At 40.4% G+C, this 17,628-nt stretch overlaps 2 protein-coding genes across 2 annotated transcripts; both read right to left on the bottom strand.

Annotated features, from left to right (window-relative positions):
• Positions 1–542: 542 nt before the first annotated feature.
• LOC122728785 (taste receptor type 2 member 3-like) lies at positions 543–1,460 on the bottom strand. Its single transcript, XM_043967556.1, has one exon. The coding sequence runs from the start codon at positions 1,458–1,460 to the stop codon at positions 543–545; it is 918 nt and encodes a 305-aa protein (XP_043823491.1).
• Positions 1,461–10,892: 9,432 nt separating this feature from the next.
• LOC122728784 (taste receptor type 2 member 7-like) lies at positions 10,893–11,808 on the bottom strand. The gene is given in 3 exon segments (XM_043967555.1): positions 10,893–10,936; positions 10,939–11,328; positions 11,331–11,808. Coding segments are annotated over 3 exon segments (912 nt in total).
• Between the last annotated feature and the right edge of the window lie 5,820 nt (positions 11,809–17,628).

The following is a 17,628-nucleotide window of genomic DNA, read 5'->3' as shown; positions in this document are numbered from 1 at the left end:
GAACAGAACCAGGAGTTACTGTTACACAGTAACAGCAATATTGTTTGATAAAGTACTGTGAATGACTTAGCTACACTCCCAAAAGATTCATGATGAATCTGCCTCCAGAGAAAGAACTGAAGTTGATTGAATACAGACTAAAGCATGCTATTTTTCACTTTCTTTCTTTTTTCCTTTTTATTCAACCTCTTCTTATACAAAATGACTAATATGGGAATGTTTTACATAATTACAGATGTATAACATATCTGATTGCTAACTGCCTCAGGGATGGGGGAGGGAAAGGGATAGAATTTGGAACTCAAAACCTTAAATAAAAATGTTTAAATTAAAAAATGCTTTTTCATTCATTATGCTGTTCATTCAACTTTTGAAAAATCCTCTGTTAATGGTCCTGGTGCTGGAGAGCAGATGAATCAGTGTATGTCTTTAATGGTTTTAAGTGGAAACTGATGTTAAAGGAGGGGCAGGTCTCAGACTGAGCCAGATTCAGGACAGGCAGTTCCATTATTGCTTTCCAGACTTGTCTGTGGGGTGAAGGGTCACCTAGTTCTCTCAGGCATTATTGTTAGCATCCTCAGGAATGTCAGTTTTAGCTTGTTGTTGCCCAAAATGAGGATAAATGAGTGTATGGAAGGATAGGCAGCTGTAATCATCTCCCCAGTCATCAATGCCAAATTGTCATCTGGCAGGAGATCACTTAACATAAGTATAAAAAAGGCAACAAAATAGACTGTAAAGAGAAAGAGGGAAGAGAGAATGGTTCTGGTGGCTCTTAAATGCGCTTCAGTGCTTGAGTCTCTGGAGCCAGTGATGTTGTTCTTCATCTGCTGGATGTGTCTCCTCAGGGAAAGAATGAGCAGGAGAGATGAACATATAATTACAACAAGGGGGATGACCATCCAGAGGGCACTAAAGATTAATCTGAGTGAATAACTTCTTTTCTTTATAGTGTTTTCAGTGCAGTTTGTTATGAGTGTGATTTGTGTGCTGCTAAAAGAAACACTTAAATCTTTGATTGGTGATGAAATGCTGAAAAAAGAGAAAAACACAGAGCCCAGCAGAATCCAGATAACTACATAGGAAACCCTCCACTTGAGCCAGAGGAAGACAGAGTGGGAGAAATTGGCAATCTTAAGGCAATAGTAGACACTGAGGCAGGTGGTCAACCAAATGCTTAAATGGTTAATAAATAGCCAGATGATATCAATAATTTCATCTGTTGTCATAGCCTCAGAAAAATTGGGATAGATGAGTTTTAAAATATCAAATATAATTACCCAAAGCAAGCATAATCTGGAAAGGGATAGACTGGTAATAATGAAATCAAATAAAGTCATCCTCTTGCTCTTGACCCAGTTGATGAAACTCAGCAGTCCAATGAAACTATTACAGCAGAAACCCAGAACTAATTCAATGATGAAGACCACCAAAAACATACTGTTGGCTAAGCTCAGCATGATTGAAAAAAGATAGTCAACCTTGACTTTTGAATTTTCTATTGCTATGTCCCCACCTTCTTTTACTTAGGTTTCTTTGACTTGGGTCCAGAAGATAGAGATACCTGATGGTCCACTCTCATGAGAGTTTTTTCTTCTTTGTATTGGTTGGGTTTCTGTGTTGATCAGAGTGTGTCCAGGCTTGGAGCTATCCTTTGGAGACCTCCCTTGGTTCCTTCTTAGCAGAGCTGTTAGTGTTCATTGGACTAACCCTCAAGTATTTCTTCTCAGTGATCTGGGTTGACCCCTTCCAATATAGATGAAAAAGAAAACCGAGTAGCTCTTTGGTAATATGCAAATAGATTCAATGTCACATTGAGAAAGGAGAGATCAGAGTCACGTGGAAGAAAATGTGTTGTTGGCCTAAACAGAGGAGCATCTTATTTCCACATAAGTGCATCAAATGAATTTCACTTTGATCTGAACCTGACAAAGGGAGGAGTGAGAATTTTGACTTTGATTTCTGGAAATGTTCTAAAACATATTATTAAAAGAATAGATGGTAAACACCCAAAAAGGAGCAGATATCATGAAGAGCCAGCATGCCTTTACCAAGAGCAAGTCAAATAAGACTAATTTTCTTTCTTTCTTTCTTTCTTTCTTTCTTTCTTTCTTTCTTTCTTTCTTTCTTTCTTTCTTTCTTTCTTTCTTTCTTTCTTTCTTTCTCTTTCTTCCTTCCTTCCTTCCTTCCTTCCTTCCTTCCTTCCTTCCTTCCTTCCTTCCTTCCTTCCTTTCTTTCTTTCTTTCTTTCTTTCTTTCTTTCTTTCTTTCTTTCTTTCTTTCTTCTTTCTTTCTTTCTTTCTTTCTTTCTTTCTAGTGAGGCAATTGGGGTTAAGTGACTTGCCCAGGGTCACACAGCTAGTAAGTGTCAAGTGTCTGAGGCCGCATTTGAACTCAGGTACTCCTGACTCCAGGGCCGGTGCTCTATCCACTGTGCTACCTAGCTGCCCCCCCCTAATTTACTGTCTTTTCTTGACAGGGTTATTAGACTAGCAGGGAGGGGAAAGTTGTAGATATAGTTTAACTTTTTAATCAAACAAGCCTCATAAGTTTTTCTACATGAGAGAACACAAAAGGAGGATTGTATAAAACCCGTGAATGTCCCTTTTCATACCACTTGCTTTTTTAAAAAAGTGTATAATAATTTCCACACATTATTTTCAAAAATTTCCTGCTTATCTTAACTTGGTTCTTAACTTCTGTTTCCTTCTATGTAGTCAAAAATAAAGTTTCAATAGCTCTTTTTTTTTTGGACATCACTATTACTAAACTCCCCTTCCCCCTCTAATCCTCCCAATTAAAAACAGAGAAAAAGAAAACCTCATGTAACAAAAGAGCCTGGTCAAATAAAATGAACCTCCGTAGTGATCGTGACCCAAAATATATCTTTTTCTATAGTTTATCACCTCCCTGTCAGGAGGAGGGTGAACAGTTTCATCGTAGGCCCTCTAGAGACCAGACTGATTATTGCATTTCTGAGTTCTTAAGTTTTTAGGAGTTGTTTTTCTTCGCAGGACTGTTTGTCTACATGCAAACTGTTCTCCTAGTTCTGTTCAATTCACTCTGTATAATTTTATACCGTCCAGAATTTTCTGAAATTGTCTCTTTTATCACTAATACACCTGACTACTATTCCATTCCATTTACAGATCATAACTTGTTCAATCATTCCCCAATTGATGGGTAGCTTCCAGTTTCTCATTACTTGATTTTCTTTTTTCTCCTTTTGACCCACCTTTCAGGATGAGGAAATTTGTTTTGTTTGTGGCTATTCTCTCCTCAGTATTAACCACACTTTATCCCTTCCTTGCCCATCTCTGCTTGTTTCTCTTTTGAGTTTGATATCTTCCTATACTAAATAGTGTGGGTTTTCAACCCTGTCCATTTCAACTAAGAGTGGGGTTCATCCGAAGCCTACTTCTTTTCTTGTTTAAAAAATGTTTTGTGGGGAAGTGAGGGTTAAGTGACTTGCCCAAGGTCACACAGCTGGTAAGTGTCAAATGTATGAGGTTGGATTTGAACTCAGGTCCTCCTGAATCCAAGGCCAGTGCTTTATCCACTGTGCCACCTAGCTGCCCCCTGAAGCCCACTTCTTTTCTACCACATTCCCACCAACTCCACTCCTTTTTTCAAGTTTGTAGGCTTTTTTCTGCACACTCCAATTATGAGGACTACCAAGTTCTACCCCTCCTTTCTCCTTTCTGCAGTAGTGTATTTCTTTTAACCTCCCCCTTTTCTTTCCCTCCTTAAAAGCCCTCAGAATGGACCCAATCCACCACTAGGTGCTCTGTTTTTTATATTGTTCTCTCTCAATACCCTAAGAAATCACTAAGGATCTGACAGGGCCTTTGTTCTCCTATTCTTAGAAGGTTTGTACGATATCATCCTGGAATCCCCTCTAAATGCTCAAATAAATGTACTGCTAATATATGAAGCATGGTGTCTCCAGTATCTTTTCTGAGTGTAGGGAAGCTGGTCCCTGAAGTGTCAGGCCTGTGGGGAGAGAGACCTGTGTCTGCATCAGCCACTCCTGGGCCACGGTCTTGCTCTCCATGCTGAGGTCATGGTAGAACCTTCTTCTGGAGCAGCAGGGCCAGTCTGGTCTGGGTCAGGCCTCTCCATCCCAACAGCCCCGTGAACTTGGTTCCCGGGAGGGCATTCTCATAGTTCACCCCTCCCTCCTGCCTCTTCTCAGACTCTCAGCCCTGCACCCAGGAGGTCCTGTCTGAGTCTGGAAGAAAGCCAAGGAAACCAAGGGGTGGAGGTGAAAGAGGATGAGTAGTGCAGATGCAGGTGACATGCAACGTAAATGCATGGGGAGGATCCATAGAGTGTCATGACTAGGGACAGCTAATCCATTGATGCAGCCACATTCTACAGGATGGGGGCAATAAAGTATGAGGAAACTGGAGAGAGAGGAAGGGTCTAGGGCGTGCAAACCCTTAAATGTCAAACAGAGGAGTCTATGTTTGATCTTGGGGATCATAGTGAGCCCCTGGGGTTTAGTGAGTAGAGGGCATGACATGGACTGACTGGACCTATGTGTAATCAGGGTTGTAAGCCTGGCATTTGTATGTGACAGAGAGGAAGAAGGGAGAGACACAGATAGACAGACAGAGAGAGAGAGACAGAGACACAAACATGCACAGAGAGAGACAAGAGTGATAGGGACAGAGAGACAGAGAGAAAGATGATGAAGAGAGGAACGCCTTATCTCATCCTAAGAGGATACAAACTGGGAACAACAATGTGCTCTAGGCCCTGGTCCTCTAAGTGTTACCTTCTTCCCAGTCTTTCTCTTCCTCCAGCAGAGCTTGGAACCATCCATCCACTCTTCAAGCTGGAAGCCAGAAGCTGAGTGGAAGATGGACCAGGGCAAGGCCTTAGGAAGGGAAGATTACAAACAGGCAATAAATAAGAGTTTTCCATCACCTAAAATCCCTTATAAAATGTTCTGACTTCTAAAGGCACAAATTACCATTCTTCATACTGTGTTACTTAAAAAAAAATGCCCAGATTGGACTCTTCTTCACCACCTCTAGTCTTCTAAGGGACCCCAGCAAGAGTATTGCCCAGGACTTCAGTCTCTTCCTATCTGAGTCTTAAACTAAAGGGTTTTTAAGAGCTAAAAACAACAACAACAACAAAAACAACCCTCATAAATTTTCTAGTTCAACTCCTTCATTTAACACACAAGGAAGGTGAGATTCTGAGTAAACCATATACTCTGGGTCACTCTGAACTAGCCTCAGAGTCAGAAAGACCTGGGTTCAAGTCCTACTTCTGACACATACTAGCTGTGTGACCCTGAGCAAATTTTCTTGGGCCTGGAGTCAGGTAAACCTGAGTTCAAATTCAGCCCTAGTCAATTACTAAGTTATGCAATCCTGGCCAACTCACTTTATCTCTGTAGGTTTCAGTTTGCTCAACTGTAAAATGGGAATAGCACCTACCTCCCAGTGTTGTTGTGAAGATAAAATGAGATAATAACTTAATAAATGCTTGTTTCCTTCCTGATCCGATTTGGTAAAGTTTTTTTTTTTTAAAGCAAAACAAAAAATCCAAACCAAAGTTGTACAGCTAGCTCTAGGAGAGCCAGGACATGAAGGCAGGTTGTCTGATTTCTCAGACAGAACTCTTTTCACAATACCATTATGCCCCAAGCTTCTCAGTTGCCTTCCCCTTTCTCTCACTACTCTGACCCATTCATGCCAAAGATTTTAGGCACATGTACATATATATTCCTATCATGAAAAAGCATTCATTCCAAATTAATTTTCTTTTTAGTGAGTTCCTTTACTTTTTTCATTTTGACAATGAGCATAATTTATATGTATAAAACTAGCAAAAGCCAGCAGGGGGAGTTTGTTATTATTATTATTTTTCCTGGAATAAATATTCTATCTATTGCCCAGGGTCCTTGATCTGCACCTTTATCTGGATAGGTGACTGATTTACTATCTGATGGCACAATTAAATAATTTCTTTTTTTCTTTTTGGTAGAGGGAGGATGGATTAAGCGATATACACTGGTAAGTATAATATAAATGAAAAAGTACAGCAGGAGATGTATATTGATTCCTCGCTGGTCCATCATAGTCCTAGACAGAGTGAATGGCACCCTCCCTGCTACTTTCCCTAGGTGTTGTAGCGAGCCCTTCTAAGTCATCTGAATAATGCCGTCTAGCTGCTCACCTTTAAATTTCCTCATTATATTATTATATTATTTTTTGGGTAAGGCAATGGGGTTAAGTGACTTGCTCAAGGTCACATAGCTAGTAATTGTTAAGTGTCTGAGGCCGGATTTGAACTCAGGTCCTCCTGAATCCACGGTCTGTGCTCTATCCACTGCGCCACCTAGCTGCCCCTTCATTATATTATTATTTGCTATTTAACATAAGTGTTGCTGACCAGAGAGTCCCTAACCAAGCTGATGAATCCCCCAGTCATCCTGATGTAATCTTACAGGATGTCAGCTTTTGTTTACAAGCACTTGATTAACACCTCTCCTTGGAGTGTAGGTATGGCCGTTGAGAGGACGCAGGATAGTCTTGCACTGCTGGACAAGACTCAGGAGGATGGACAGTTGTCACAGTTGCTGCTCTCCCTTTCAGTCAGTAACAGAATGGCTTGTTCTTTAAAAGGAGAGATTATCATGTAATAGAGCGAACCTAGGTTCAGGATGGGTGTGTGTGGAGGAAGGAAAGAGAGACCTGTGCTTGAGTACAGCATCCTGTATTGAGGAGCTAGAATAGCTTCTTTGGGAGTAGGTGTACATGGTAGTTACTTGTTTTTGCCCATTGCTTCTGAATACAGATCATAAACCCAAATTCCTGGGAACAGGCTTTCCCAGCTCAAGAGATAGCAGCAGTCAGAAACAAAAGAGATTTCTACCAGAAGCATACGGCAGGAGATGTGTATGCTTACTTAGTTGAAGTTTCAGAATTTGTTGATCAGACCATATTTTTTTTTCAGGAATGCTACAAATGCCTTTCTTCAATTGAATATCTTTTTTCTTTTTTTTCTTTTCTTTTTCTTTTTTTGGTGAGGCGATTGGGGTTAAGTGACTTGCCCAGGGTCGCACAGCTACTAAGTGTCAAGTGTCTGAAGCCACATTTGAACTCAGGTCCTCCTGAATCCAGGGATGGGTGCTTTATCCACTGTGCAACCTAGCTGCCCCTGAATATCTTTTTTCATTGACAATTGGGTTCAACTTTGTAGGACACATCATTATGGTTTGTGTCTTGAGTGCCTTTGCTTTTAGGAATATATTATTACATTCCCTTCTGCAGTTTCTAGTGGGTGCAGAATAGTCATGTGATATTTAAATTTCCTCTCCTTTATATTTGAAGGTTTTTCCCCTGGCCACCTGAATTTTTTTTTTTTGGTTATTTGAATTATTAAAGTCAATTAGTATCTGTCTCAAATTTTGGAGAAAGGATTATTTTTTAGAGGTAATGTGTGGACTCTTTTGATTAATCCGTTTCTTTTCTGTGTTCAGAAGTTCTGAGTAGTTTTCTTACATTATTTTCAGCATTATGATATTCTGATTTTCCTATTTGCCATGTTTTTCTTGGAGACATATGATTCTTAAATGTCTTTGTGCATCCTGTCTTTGAGATCATTGACTTTTGCTTATAATAGAGATCATGATTTTTGTTAGCATTATTTCCTTTTGCACATCTTCTACATGATCTTTCGCTTTAGTGCACTTGTATTCCAAATCTGTTTTTCTCTTACACTCTCACCAGTACTTCTTTGCCAACATGGATTCAAGGTGTTCTATTCTGTTAAGTATTTTTACTGTGCAGGCCATATATTCTGACATGTGTTTCCTTCTAACTTCTCTTAATCTTTTAATTTCTTTTTTGAATTATTCTGTAATATTTTGCTTTTGTTCTTTGCTCTCTTAGTAGTCTATAGGATTCTGTGTTTCATCAAAAATTGGCTCAATGTTCTTTTTCTAGTATTATTTATTTAGAGGGTTGTAATCTTTTAGATGTTTTGGCATTCATCCTTCTAATTTTAATATCCTCTCTGTTGATTTGTCTGCTTGTATTCTAGGTTTTTGATTGAATTATCTTTCTTGAGCTTTTGGATGATTTTATTTTATTTTATATTATTTTCTCACTCATTTTCTGACTTTTCCCCATTTCACCAACCTCTGACCATACTTCAAGTTTCTGGGGAGCCAGCACTGCTCTCAGCAGGATTCTAGTTCCTTTTCCTTCTGGCCCAGTGTAGCTATTTATTCTGGCCCTTTGCCACAGTTCTTTCCATTTTTTAGTTCTCTGACTGGCCTTATCATCCTCAGGTTTTTGTAGGGTTAGGGGAAGGTGAGGTGGGTTCCTAACCTAGGATCTACCCCAGGTAAAAGGAAGCTCATCTCTGTCTCTTCCTATTCCTTCCCCTCTCCTTCACATGGCTAGTCAGAGTCAAAAGTCTGCTGCGTATAGCGGGAGGTTAGTAGAAGAAACACAGGGTTAGGTTAACAAGTCAATAAGTCTTTATTAAGTGCTATGTGCTAGGCACTGTGATAAGTGACAAGAATATAAGCATGATCAAGAAGAGAACCAATTCCTGCTCTCAAGGAGCTTACAATGGGGTAAGGCAACACATAAAACTAAATAGGGGATTGGAAGGAAAGTGACCATGTTGGAGTGTGTTGGATAAGGAATTCCAGAGAGTTAGTAGTAGAGTCTACAGAGGAATGAAGGAGTGAAGATGACTGACTTGGGCACTTTCCTTCAAATGTAAGGTTCTGGGAGGAACGGACCAAGTAGAAAAAAGGTTGCAGGAGAGGAGTGATCTTTCGGGGCAAGAAGGCTATTGGGTTATAGTAGAAAAAAGAAGTCTGGAGAGTGAAGGGTGGCATCCAGTGAAGACCGGGGGAGTGGACATAAGTGTGCCTGTAGGCTCTCTGTAGCAGGAAGGAAATGCAAAACCTAAGCCTATGAGTCAGTTTATGCTGATATGGTTTGTGTGCCCTGAAGTAGGCTGAAGACTGGTGGGGGAGGGGCATGGAATGGATGTGATTGGGTCAGCATTTTCACTATTAATTCAGAACTTACCTGGTTGGGCATTTTGCTTTATTTCTCCATGAATTCAGCTGTGATTTGCTCTACCTCTGGCACATCTTACCCCACCCCCCCGCCCCGCCCCGCTCCCCTCCAGGTCAGTAGGAATTGCAGAAAATGTCTGCGACCTCCATTTTTTTGTTGTTCCACATGACCCAGGAGTCCCTGAGGTCAGACCTTTTGAGGACAAGAGGATCTTCTGATGTAGCATGGCTCTTGGAGAAAGAAGAGTATCAGGCACATATTTTTGCACAGCATCCTGCTTGGAGAGCAGTAAATTAATTATTGAGATATTACAGGTCCAGTGGGAAAGGGATTGTTAGCTTTAGTAGCTCTCTCTCTGTATATGTGTGCATGCACCCGTGTGTATATACACACACATATATGTACAAACACCTATTTATAACATATACACGTATACATAGGCACATACATGCACACACACACACTTTTTTTCCCTAGGAGGATTCTAAATTATAAGGTGGTACTTTAAGTTTTGGTGGAGAGTGGTAACAATGTTAGACTCTGTGGGGAAGAACACTCAGTGGAATGTCAAGGGTTGCCCCAATAGTCACCTCTTTTCAGTTCCCTCCTGGAGGGAGTTTATGGGTCATTTGAGGGTTTTTTGCATGCGTTTGTATGGGTTTGTTTGTATCTGTTTATGAACTCCTATGAGTTCTTGGTGTTGTCTGCATTTCTGTGGGATGAATAAAGATTAAAGGCATTGCTACCATGAGTACATATGCAGAAACTGGGGACCACTTTCATTCACATCTGGTGAAGCTTAGAAACCAGCTATATGGTGAGCATGCTGGAAAGTTTCCTTTCACTTTACATGGGAGCAACAAGTCAAAGAGAAAAAAACGTGATCCTATCAGGGACAGCCTCCAGGCTGTCCGTTCTATATGAGCCCCAGCTTCCTGGTCACCTGGTATTACCTTGGGATAAACAGACTTGTACTATTTACCTCCCAGCATTGATTTGATGAAGCCACTTTATAAAGCACTAGATAAATGAGAGATGGTATAATTATTATCCATCCTCTACCTCCCCCCCACCCCAACAACTTCTCCTCAAAATTCCCTTTATGTCTCTGCAGCTTTCCAAATATCTAATATATGGGAACCTGATATGACTGACATCTGCCTATTTTAAAGGCATTAGTCTTTGTCTGTGATCACTGATCACCCTATCATGAGTATTGTCCAAATATTGGAACTCCATAGTAAACTGTTCTGCTCCCAAAGGGAAAACCTTTGTCCTCTATATATTTAATCTATATATGTATATGTTATCTATCATCTATCTATATTATGTAAGATATTTGAGTGATTGCATACCAAACACAACCTTTTGAAATAAAATTTAGATTTTATTGAATGTCTTAAAAACATTTAAAAAGTTAGTTTTATGTAAAGAAAAACTTTACCAAATGTACATATATATTTAAATAATGATAATATTAATAGTAGCTGGCATTTATGTAGCATTTTAAGGTTTGCAAAGATCTTTAAGCATTTTCTCATTTTATTCTCACAACAACCCTGTGGGTAGGTATAAATATTATCATCTCCATTTTGCAGATGAGGAAAATGAGGCAGGCAGAGGTTAAACGACTTGCCCAGGGTCATGTAGTTAGTATGTGTCTTAGGTAGAATTGGAACTCAAGTCTTCCTGCCTGTAGGTCCAATGCTCTACTTTCTATGCCACTTAACTACCTGGAATAGTAGAATTCTAAAGGACTTGTAGAACCTCTACTGCTTTCCCCTCCTCCCCCTCTTATACTAGGGAGTAAAGGATACCCTGACCCCACCTTTTATTCAGCTCTCTTCAACCACAGCAGCTTCAGGAATGCCTGCTCAGGTTTTTGTTTTGCAGAATGAGGATAAATGTGTGGATAGAGGGAAAGACAGGGGCGGCCAACTGGATAATAATTATTATCAGCTTGGTGTTTTTCAGGAAAATGCTTGTTGTCCCCATGAAGAAAAGGAGAAAATAAAAGACAAAGAGGAGGAGGAAGGAACACATTACTTTGGTGGCTCTCACGTGGGCCTCAGTGTTCACGTCTCTGGGGACAGTGACTTGGTGACGCATCATCCTCGTATGCCTCCTCAGGGAGAGGATGAGTAAGAGACAGGAAAACAGGGATATAATGAATGGTATAAGTGTCCACAGGAAACTAAGAAAGTGGAAGACATAAAATTCTCTTTCCTTTCTTCCAACATTTTCAGTGTAGTTTGTAATGAGTCTCACTTTAGGAAGCCAAAACGTATACTGAATTTCTGGATCACCATCACTGTACTGAAGAAAGAGAAGAGTACATTGCCCAGCAGAATGCAGGCAACTACCTGATAAATTCTCCTCTTAAGCCAGAGGAAAGCTGGGTGGGAGAAAGTGGCAATCTTCAGGCAGTAGAAGACACTGAGGCAGGTGGCTAGCCCCATATTTAAATAGTTACTAAAGACCCAGCTAATTTCCCGAATTATACTTAATAGCATTTGATAATAGAAATTAGGATAGAGCATCAAGGTAACACCGTCAAAAATGAGCACACATTGCATGAAGATCCTGGAGAAGGCTAGATTCATAATGATGAAATCAGACAAGGAAATCTTGTTCCTCTTGATCCAGTGGATGCAATTGATAAGCCCAAGAAAGCCATGGCCCCAAACCCCGAGAATGAACTCACTGAAGGCCATAAACAAAAAAAAGAATTGAAGTGAGTTCAGCATGTCTGCAGCTGGATTTCCCCACTCTTTGTAATCTCTCTGTCTATCTGCAGTCTGTTCCTGTCCTCCAGCTTCTCTGATCTGAGGTAAATAAGCACATATAGATACCACCTTCTCCACAGTGTCTGTCTTTTGCCCTTCTCTGACTTGCTTGCACTCCTGTCTCTGTCCAGAGTGCTCAGAAATTCTTGAGGGTCGGTCTTGCAATTGTTTTTTTTTTTCCAAATTTGTCTGCTCTTTGCTTCTAGTTCAGACCCCAGGATTGTAGTTTTCTCAGTAACTTGGGCAATAAATGTCATTTAGTGGATGAAAGACCAACAGCTCTTTGCTGAGATGCAAATAATTACAGGATTTAGTGTCACACAGAGAAGGGAGGAGCCAGCATCAGAGAAAATGGAGGCTTCAGTTCCACACAGATAGTAAGTTTCTTTTCACATAAAGAGAATGGAATTAGTCATTGATATACCAGAAAGTACAGTCCACTGGGAGGTATCTGAAACTGGTAAAGGGTGAAGGGACTGTATGGAAGAGCTATTTTGGAGAGAGACTCTCTTCAAACCATAAAAATATATGTGTTTGTTGTGTGTGTTTATCTATATTTATCTATCCATCCATCCATCCATCCATCCATCCATCCATCCATCCATCCATCCATCCATCCATCCATCCCATCCCTATTCCCTTTATCATTTCCAGACAACTTTCCAGTGGACTGTACTTCCTGATATGCCAAGGCCTGATTCAACTCTCTTTGTGTGACATAGAAACTTATCACATGTATGGAACTGAACCCTCATTATCTGTGACATAAGTATGTGTGCATGTGTATGTGTAATATATGTAACTGTATTTCAATATAGTTGATTTTCTTTAAAAGATTATTAGAATAGCTTATCCATCCATTTCTCTTGTGCAGAAGCTTATAAAAAAGACAAAGGCACTGCTAATAGGGCATGCAGAGACATCTCCGCATCTCAGCACTTGAAGGGTTTTTGTATTTAGGCCACTTGGAATCTATGTCTTTGGCCTGAGCCTTATTAAAGTAAGCCTCTGGGCCAACACAGTCTCCAGGACAGTTTCATTACTATTCCGGGAAAAACTAGCCTAGCCTATGTCACAGGGACCTTACTTTAACCACATAAGCCAAATATCACTGCCTTTCCTTTCTGACACACCCTCCACACTAGTCACACTCTTTATAACCTCACCAGAAGGCTTGACTTACAGCCACATAGATGGTCCTGATAAACTCTTTTTCTTTTTTTTTTTTTTTTAGTGAGGCAATTGGGGTTAAGTGACTTGCCCAGGGTCACACAGCTAGTAAGTGTTAAGTGTCTGAGGCCAGATTTGAACTCAGGTCCTCCTGACTCCAGGGCCAGTGCTCTATCCACTGTGCCACCTAGCTGCCCCTGATAAACTCTTAATAGTAAACTATCTTTGCCCTCTTGATACCATTTTCCAAAATCTCTTGGTGAATCTCTACCAATAAAAAAATCCATGAGAGATAATTTTTTCTATGGGTTTTCCTGTGGCAGGAGAAAGTGAATCTTCAGGACCCCTTTCCAGTTGGTGGCTGCCATCTGGGTACACCTTGTCATTCTTTTAAAGCCCTTTATGAGGGGATTAATTGCATTTTCTTTCAGTTACCAGTGACCCAAGGGTGATAAGCTATGGCTATGTAAATAGAGGAAGGTTCATTTTACTTGTTTCTCCATTTCCTGGTCAGCCTTTGCATTTTCCTTTCCCAGAAAGATTGACAGGAGTGTGAATGAGCAAATCATCCTGGGAAGAAAGAGTAATCTTGTATTTATTGGGCTCAGAAATGGTTAATTAGGGGAAGTTTGAGTTCAGTGTTTTGTATACAGTAGGCCCATTATTATGGCAATAAAAAGTGGCAAGAGAAAGAGAGTGGAGTAGAGTCACCATTGTTCCAGGGGTTTCTCTGAGAAGCCAGCATTCATTCACTCTCTGCTAGTATATATATATATTTTTAAATAATTCAAGTCAGGGAAAGGAAAAGCCTCTAGTTCCTCTAAGGCTTAGAGTTAGTCTCCTGGGACTTTCTGATGTTGCTACCACTGATCTTACACGACTGAGGCTGTCTTACCACTGCACTCTAATTCCCACTCTTCTTTCATTTCCCTTTCTCCAGAGAGATTAAAAAACATCCAGCAATATTGGAAAACTCCACTGTTGGTCCTGATGTCACATTAAAGGCCCCCTCCCCTATCTTATGCTGGCCAGTAATACAAGCCACAGGGTTTTTAGGGACTTGGTCCTCCTTTCTTGGCAGCTAGCCCAGACCTTTTCTGACTGTGATATTTCTCCCCAGGTTCAAAATTTTGCAGTCCCTTGCAAAGTCTGCTTCATAGTAGGACCTAATATAATCGATGCACAGCTCTCCTTTGTTTATCAACCCAACATTCCAAGGAATCACTTTTGAGTGCCATCAACCATCCATTCAATAGACATAGCATAATGAAAAGCATCACTTGACTGGTTGTTTCAGTAATCACAGATCTAAATGTCATGCAAGATATATGAGTTGAACATGTCACAGTAGAACATATATTCCATCATGAGTCCCCTGGAACTCTTCTGTACAATTGCATTGGTGAGAAGAATATAGTCCAACACAGTAGATCAACACACAATGTTGGTGATACTGTGTACAATGTTCTTCTGGTTCTGCTCATCTCACTCATCATCAGCCCATGCAAGACCCTCCAGGTTTCTCTGAACTCCTCCTGCTCATTGTTTCTTACAGCACAATAGTATTCCATTACATTCATATACCACAACTTGTCCAGCCATTCCCCAGTTGATGGGCATCCCCTCAATTTCCAATTCCTTGCCACCACATAAAGAGCAACTATAAATATTTTTATACATGTGTGTCCTTTTCCTTTTTCCACGATCTCTTTGGGAAAAGACCCCCAAAGTATCAAAGGGTATGCACAGCTTTATAGCCCTTTGGGCATAATTCCAAATTGCTCTCCAGAATGGTTGGATCATCAACATTCATTTTCATAAGATTTAGAGTTCCAAATTTTTCTCCCTCCCTCTCTTTCCTCTCCCCTCCATAAGACATCAACCAATCTGATATGGGTTATGTATGTACAATCCACAAGTGTTCTTTTTTCCAGTTCTTTCTATGGGGGTGGATAGTATGCTTCATCATTAGTCCCTCGGGATTGTCTTGGATCATTGCATTGTTGCAATCAATTTTATGGTTCTCTAGGGTCTTGTATTTGGAAGTCAAATTTGCCATTCAGTTCAGGTCTTTTCATCACGAATACCTGAATATCCTCTTTTTCATGGAAGTCCCATTTTTTCCTCTGAAAGATTATACACAGTTTTGCTGTATATGTGATTCTTGGTTGTAATCCAATTCCTTTGCCCTCTAGAATATCATATTCCATGCCCTCTGGTCCTTTATTGTAAAAGCTGCTAGATCTTGTGTTATCCTGACTGGGGCTCCACAGTACTTGATTCTTTCTTTTTGGCAGGTTGCAATATTTTCTCCTTGACCTGAGAGCTCTGGAATTTGGCTATAATGTTCCTAGGAGTTTTCCTTTTGGGATCTCTTTCAGGAGGTGATTGGTGGATTCTTTCAATTTCTATTTTACCTTCTGCTTCTAGAATATCAGGGCAATTTTCCTTGACAATTTCTTGGAAGATGATGTCTAAGCTCTTTCCTTGATCATGGTTTTCAGGTAGACCAATAATTTTCAAATTATCTCTCATGGATCCTATTTTCCAGGTCAGCAGTTTTTCCAGGAAGATATTTCACATTGCCCTCTTTTTTTATTCATTTGGACTTGCTTTATTGTGTCCTGGTTTCTCATAAAGTCACTAGCTTCTATCTGTTCAGTCCTAATTCTTAGGCAATTATTTTTGCCAGAGAACTTTTGTACCTCCTTTTCCATTTGGCCATTTGGCTTTTCAAGCTGTTGACCTTTTTCTCATGTCTTTCCTGCATCACCCTCATTTCTCTTTCCATTTTTTACTCTACTCTCTAACTTTATCTTCAAAGTCCTTTTTGAGTGCCTCTATGACCTGAGACCAATTCATATTTTTCTTGGAAACCTTAGATATAGGGCCCTGACACTGGCATCTTCCTCTGAGGATGACCTCAATCTTCCTTGTTACTGAAGAAACTTTCTATGGTCCTCATCTTTCTCTGTCTGCTCATTTTGCCTTTCTTTTACTTGACTTTTAGCTCCTTAGAGTGGGGCACTGTTCCGGGCTGTAGTATCCCAAGCTTCAGAAGGTTCCAGGCGGTATGATTTAAGGAGGATCAGGTTCTTCACTCCCTGGCCTGTTCCCTGCTCTGTAGATGACCCCAGCCCAACTTGCTATTCAACCAGCTTTGTGTGTTGTAGTTATCAGTTCTATGAGCCTGTGCCCCTCCCCACCTGGGCCACTGCTACTCAAGCCTACCTCCTGGTTCCAGCAGGGGTGAAAACCCCAAGTTCTACCTCAGCACCAGCATAGACCCCTGTAATCTTCCCCCTGAGACTGTGGGCTTAGTTCCAGATGACACTGGCGCTTCAGCTGATTCAGAGGCTTGGGGCCTCTTTCTCTGGTGAGGCCTTCATGAGACTGGATCTGTGTCAGGGTGACTGTGGGGTTGGGCTCTACTCCTCTCTCAGCACAGAAGCTCCTCCTTCTGACCTTCCCAGCCATCCTTGGTTGGAAGATGATTTCAGCACATTCTTCTATGCATTTTGCTGCTCCAGGAATTGTCCTATGTCTTTATTTGGATGTTTTTTAGAGTGATCGTGTCATGAGTTCAAGAGCTCACTGCCTTTCCTCTGCTATCTTGGCTCCGCCCTGGAAGTCCTAGCCATATTCATTTTTAATGATTTATTGTCTCTATGAGTTCATCTCCATTTCTTCATTAATGCCAGAGGTGGAGAAATGCACCTTCACATTTTAAGGATACCCAGAACCAGAAAACCTGTCACATTTCAGATAAAAAGCTGCCTTTCTAATCCCTAACTACTACTTGGAGTATTTCTTTTTCTATGACTTTTTATTCTGGCAGAAAATAACTGTTGGTGGCTTCATTAAACAACTGGAGTGCAAGGATCTGTTTCTTTTCCCTCTACTACAGGGATTCTTTAGAATACCTGAGTTTTGTGAATTAAAAAAATATATGTAGGGGGCGGCTACATGGCGCAGTGGATAAAGCACTGGCCCTGGATTCAGGAATTCCTGAGTTCAAATCTGGCCTCAGACACTTGACTTACTGGGTGTGTGACCCTGGGCAAGTCACTTAATCCCCATTGCCCTGGAAAAAAAAGAATTAAAAAAAATTATGTATATGTATATGTATATTTATGTGTGTGTGTGTGTGTGTGTGTGTAAAGTGTTGACAACTGTATTTTAATTTGATTGGCTTCCTTTGTAATTCTGTATATTTTATTTTATGAATTTAAAAATTGAGGTCTGTAGGCTTCACTAGATTGCCAAAGGGGTCTATGACCCCAGAAAAAAGAGTGAGTCATTATTGTACTGCCACATTCAATATCTGGCAAACTGGTCAGCATCTTTTCCTACTTACTTTCTTGAATTTTTGTTTTTTTGCCCAAGAAGATTAATTAAGGGGCTCTTAGAATTAGCATGCAGGGTTTCCAGAATTATTTTTAAAGGTCTTTTTCTTCTCCCCCTACTTGGCAAATTCAATGTCTCTCGGTATCCTGAGTAGGAATGAATGTTTTTCACTTAAATAACATCAACTTTCAAATCAGGGACACATTTAAAAATTCAATTCAAGTAATGTTTAGAATATTTAATATCACATAGGTATTTTTAAAA

Source organism: Dromiciops gliroides, chromosome 5 (genome assembly GCF_019393635.1).
Source record: "Dromiciops gliroides isolate mDroGli1 chromosome 5, mDroGli1.pri, whole genome shotgun sequence".
Taxonomy (NCBI): domain Eukaryota; kingdom Metazoa; phylum Chordata; class Mammalia; order Microbiotheria; family Microbiotheriidae; genus Dromiciops; species Dromiciops gliroides.
Note: the sequence above shows the minus strand (reverse complement) of the source record. Positions and strands in the feature narration are given on the sequence as shown.

What these genes read in the sequence shown, in the direction of transcription:
- LOC122728785 (XM_043967556.1), bottom strand. Translation starts at nt 1,460, where the DNA reads ATGCTGAGCTTAGCCAACAGTATGTTTTTGGTGGTCTTCATCATTGAA.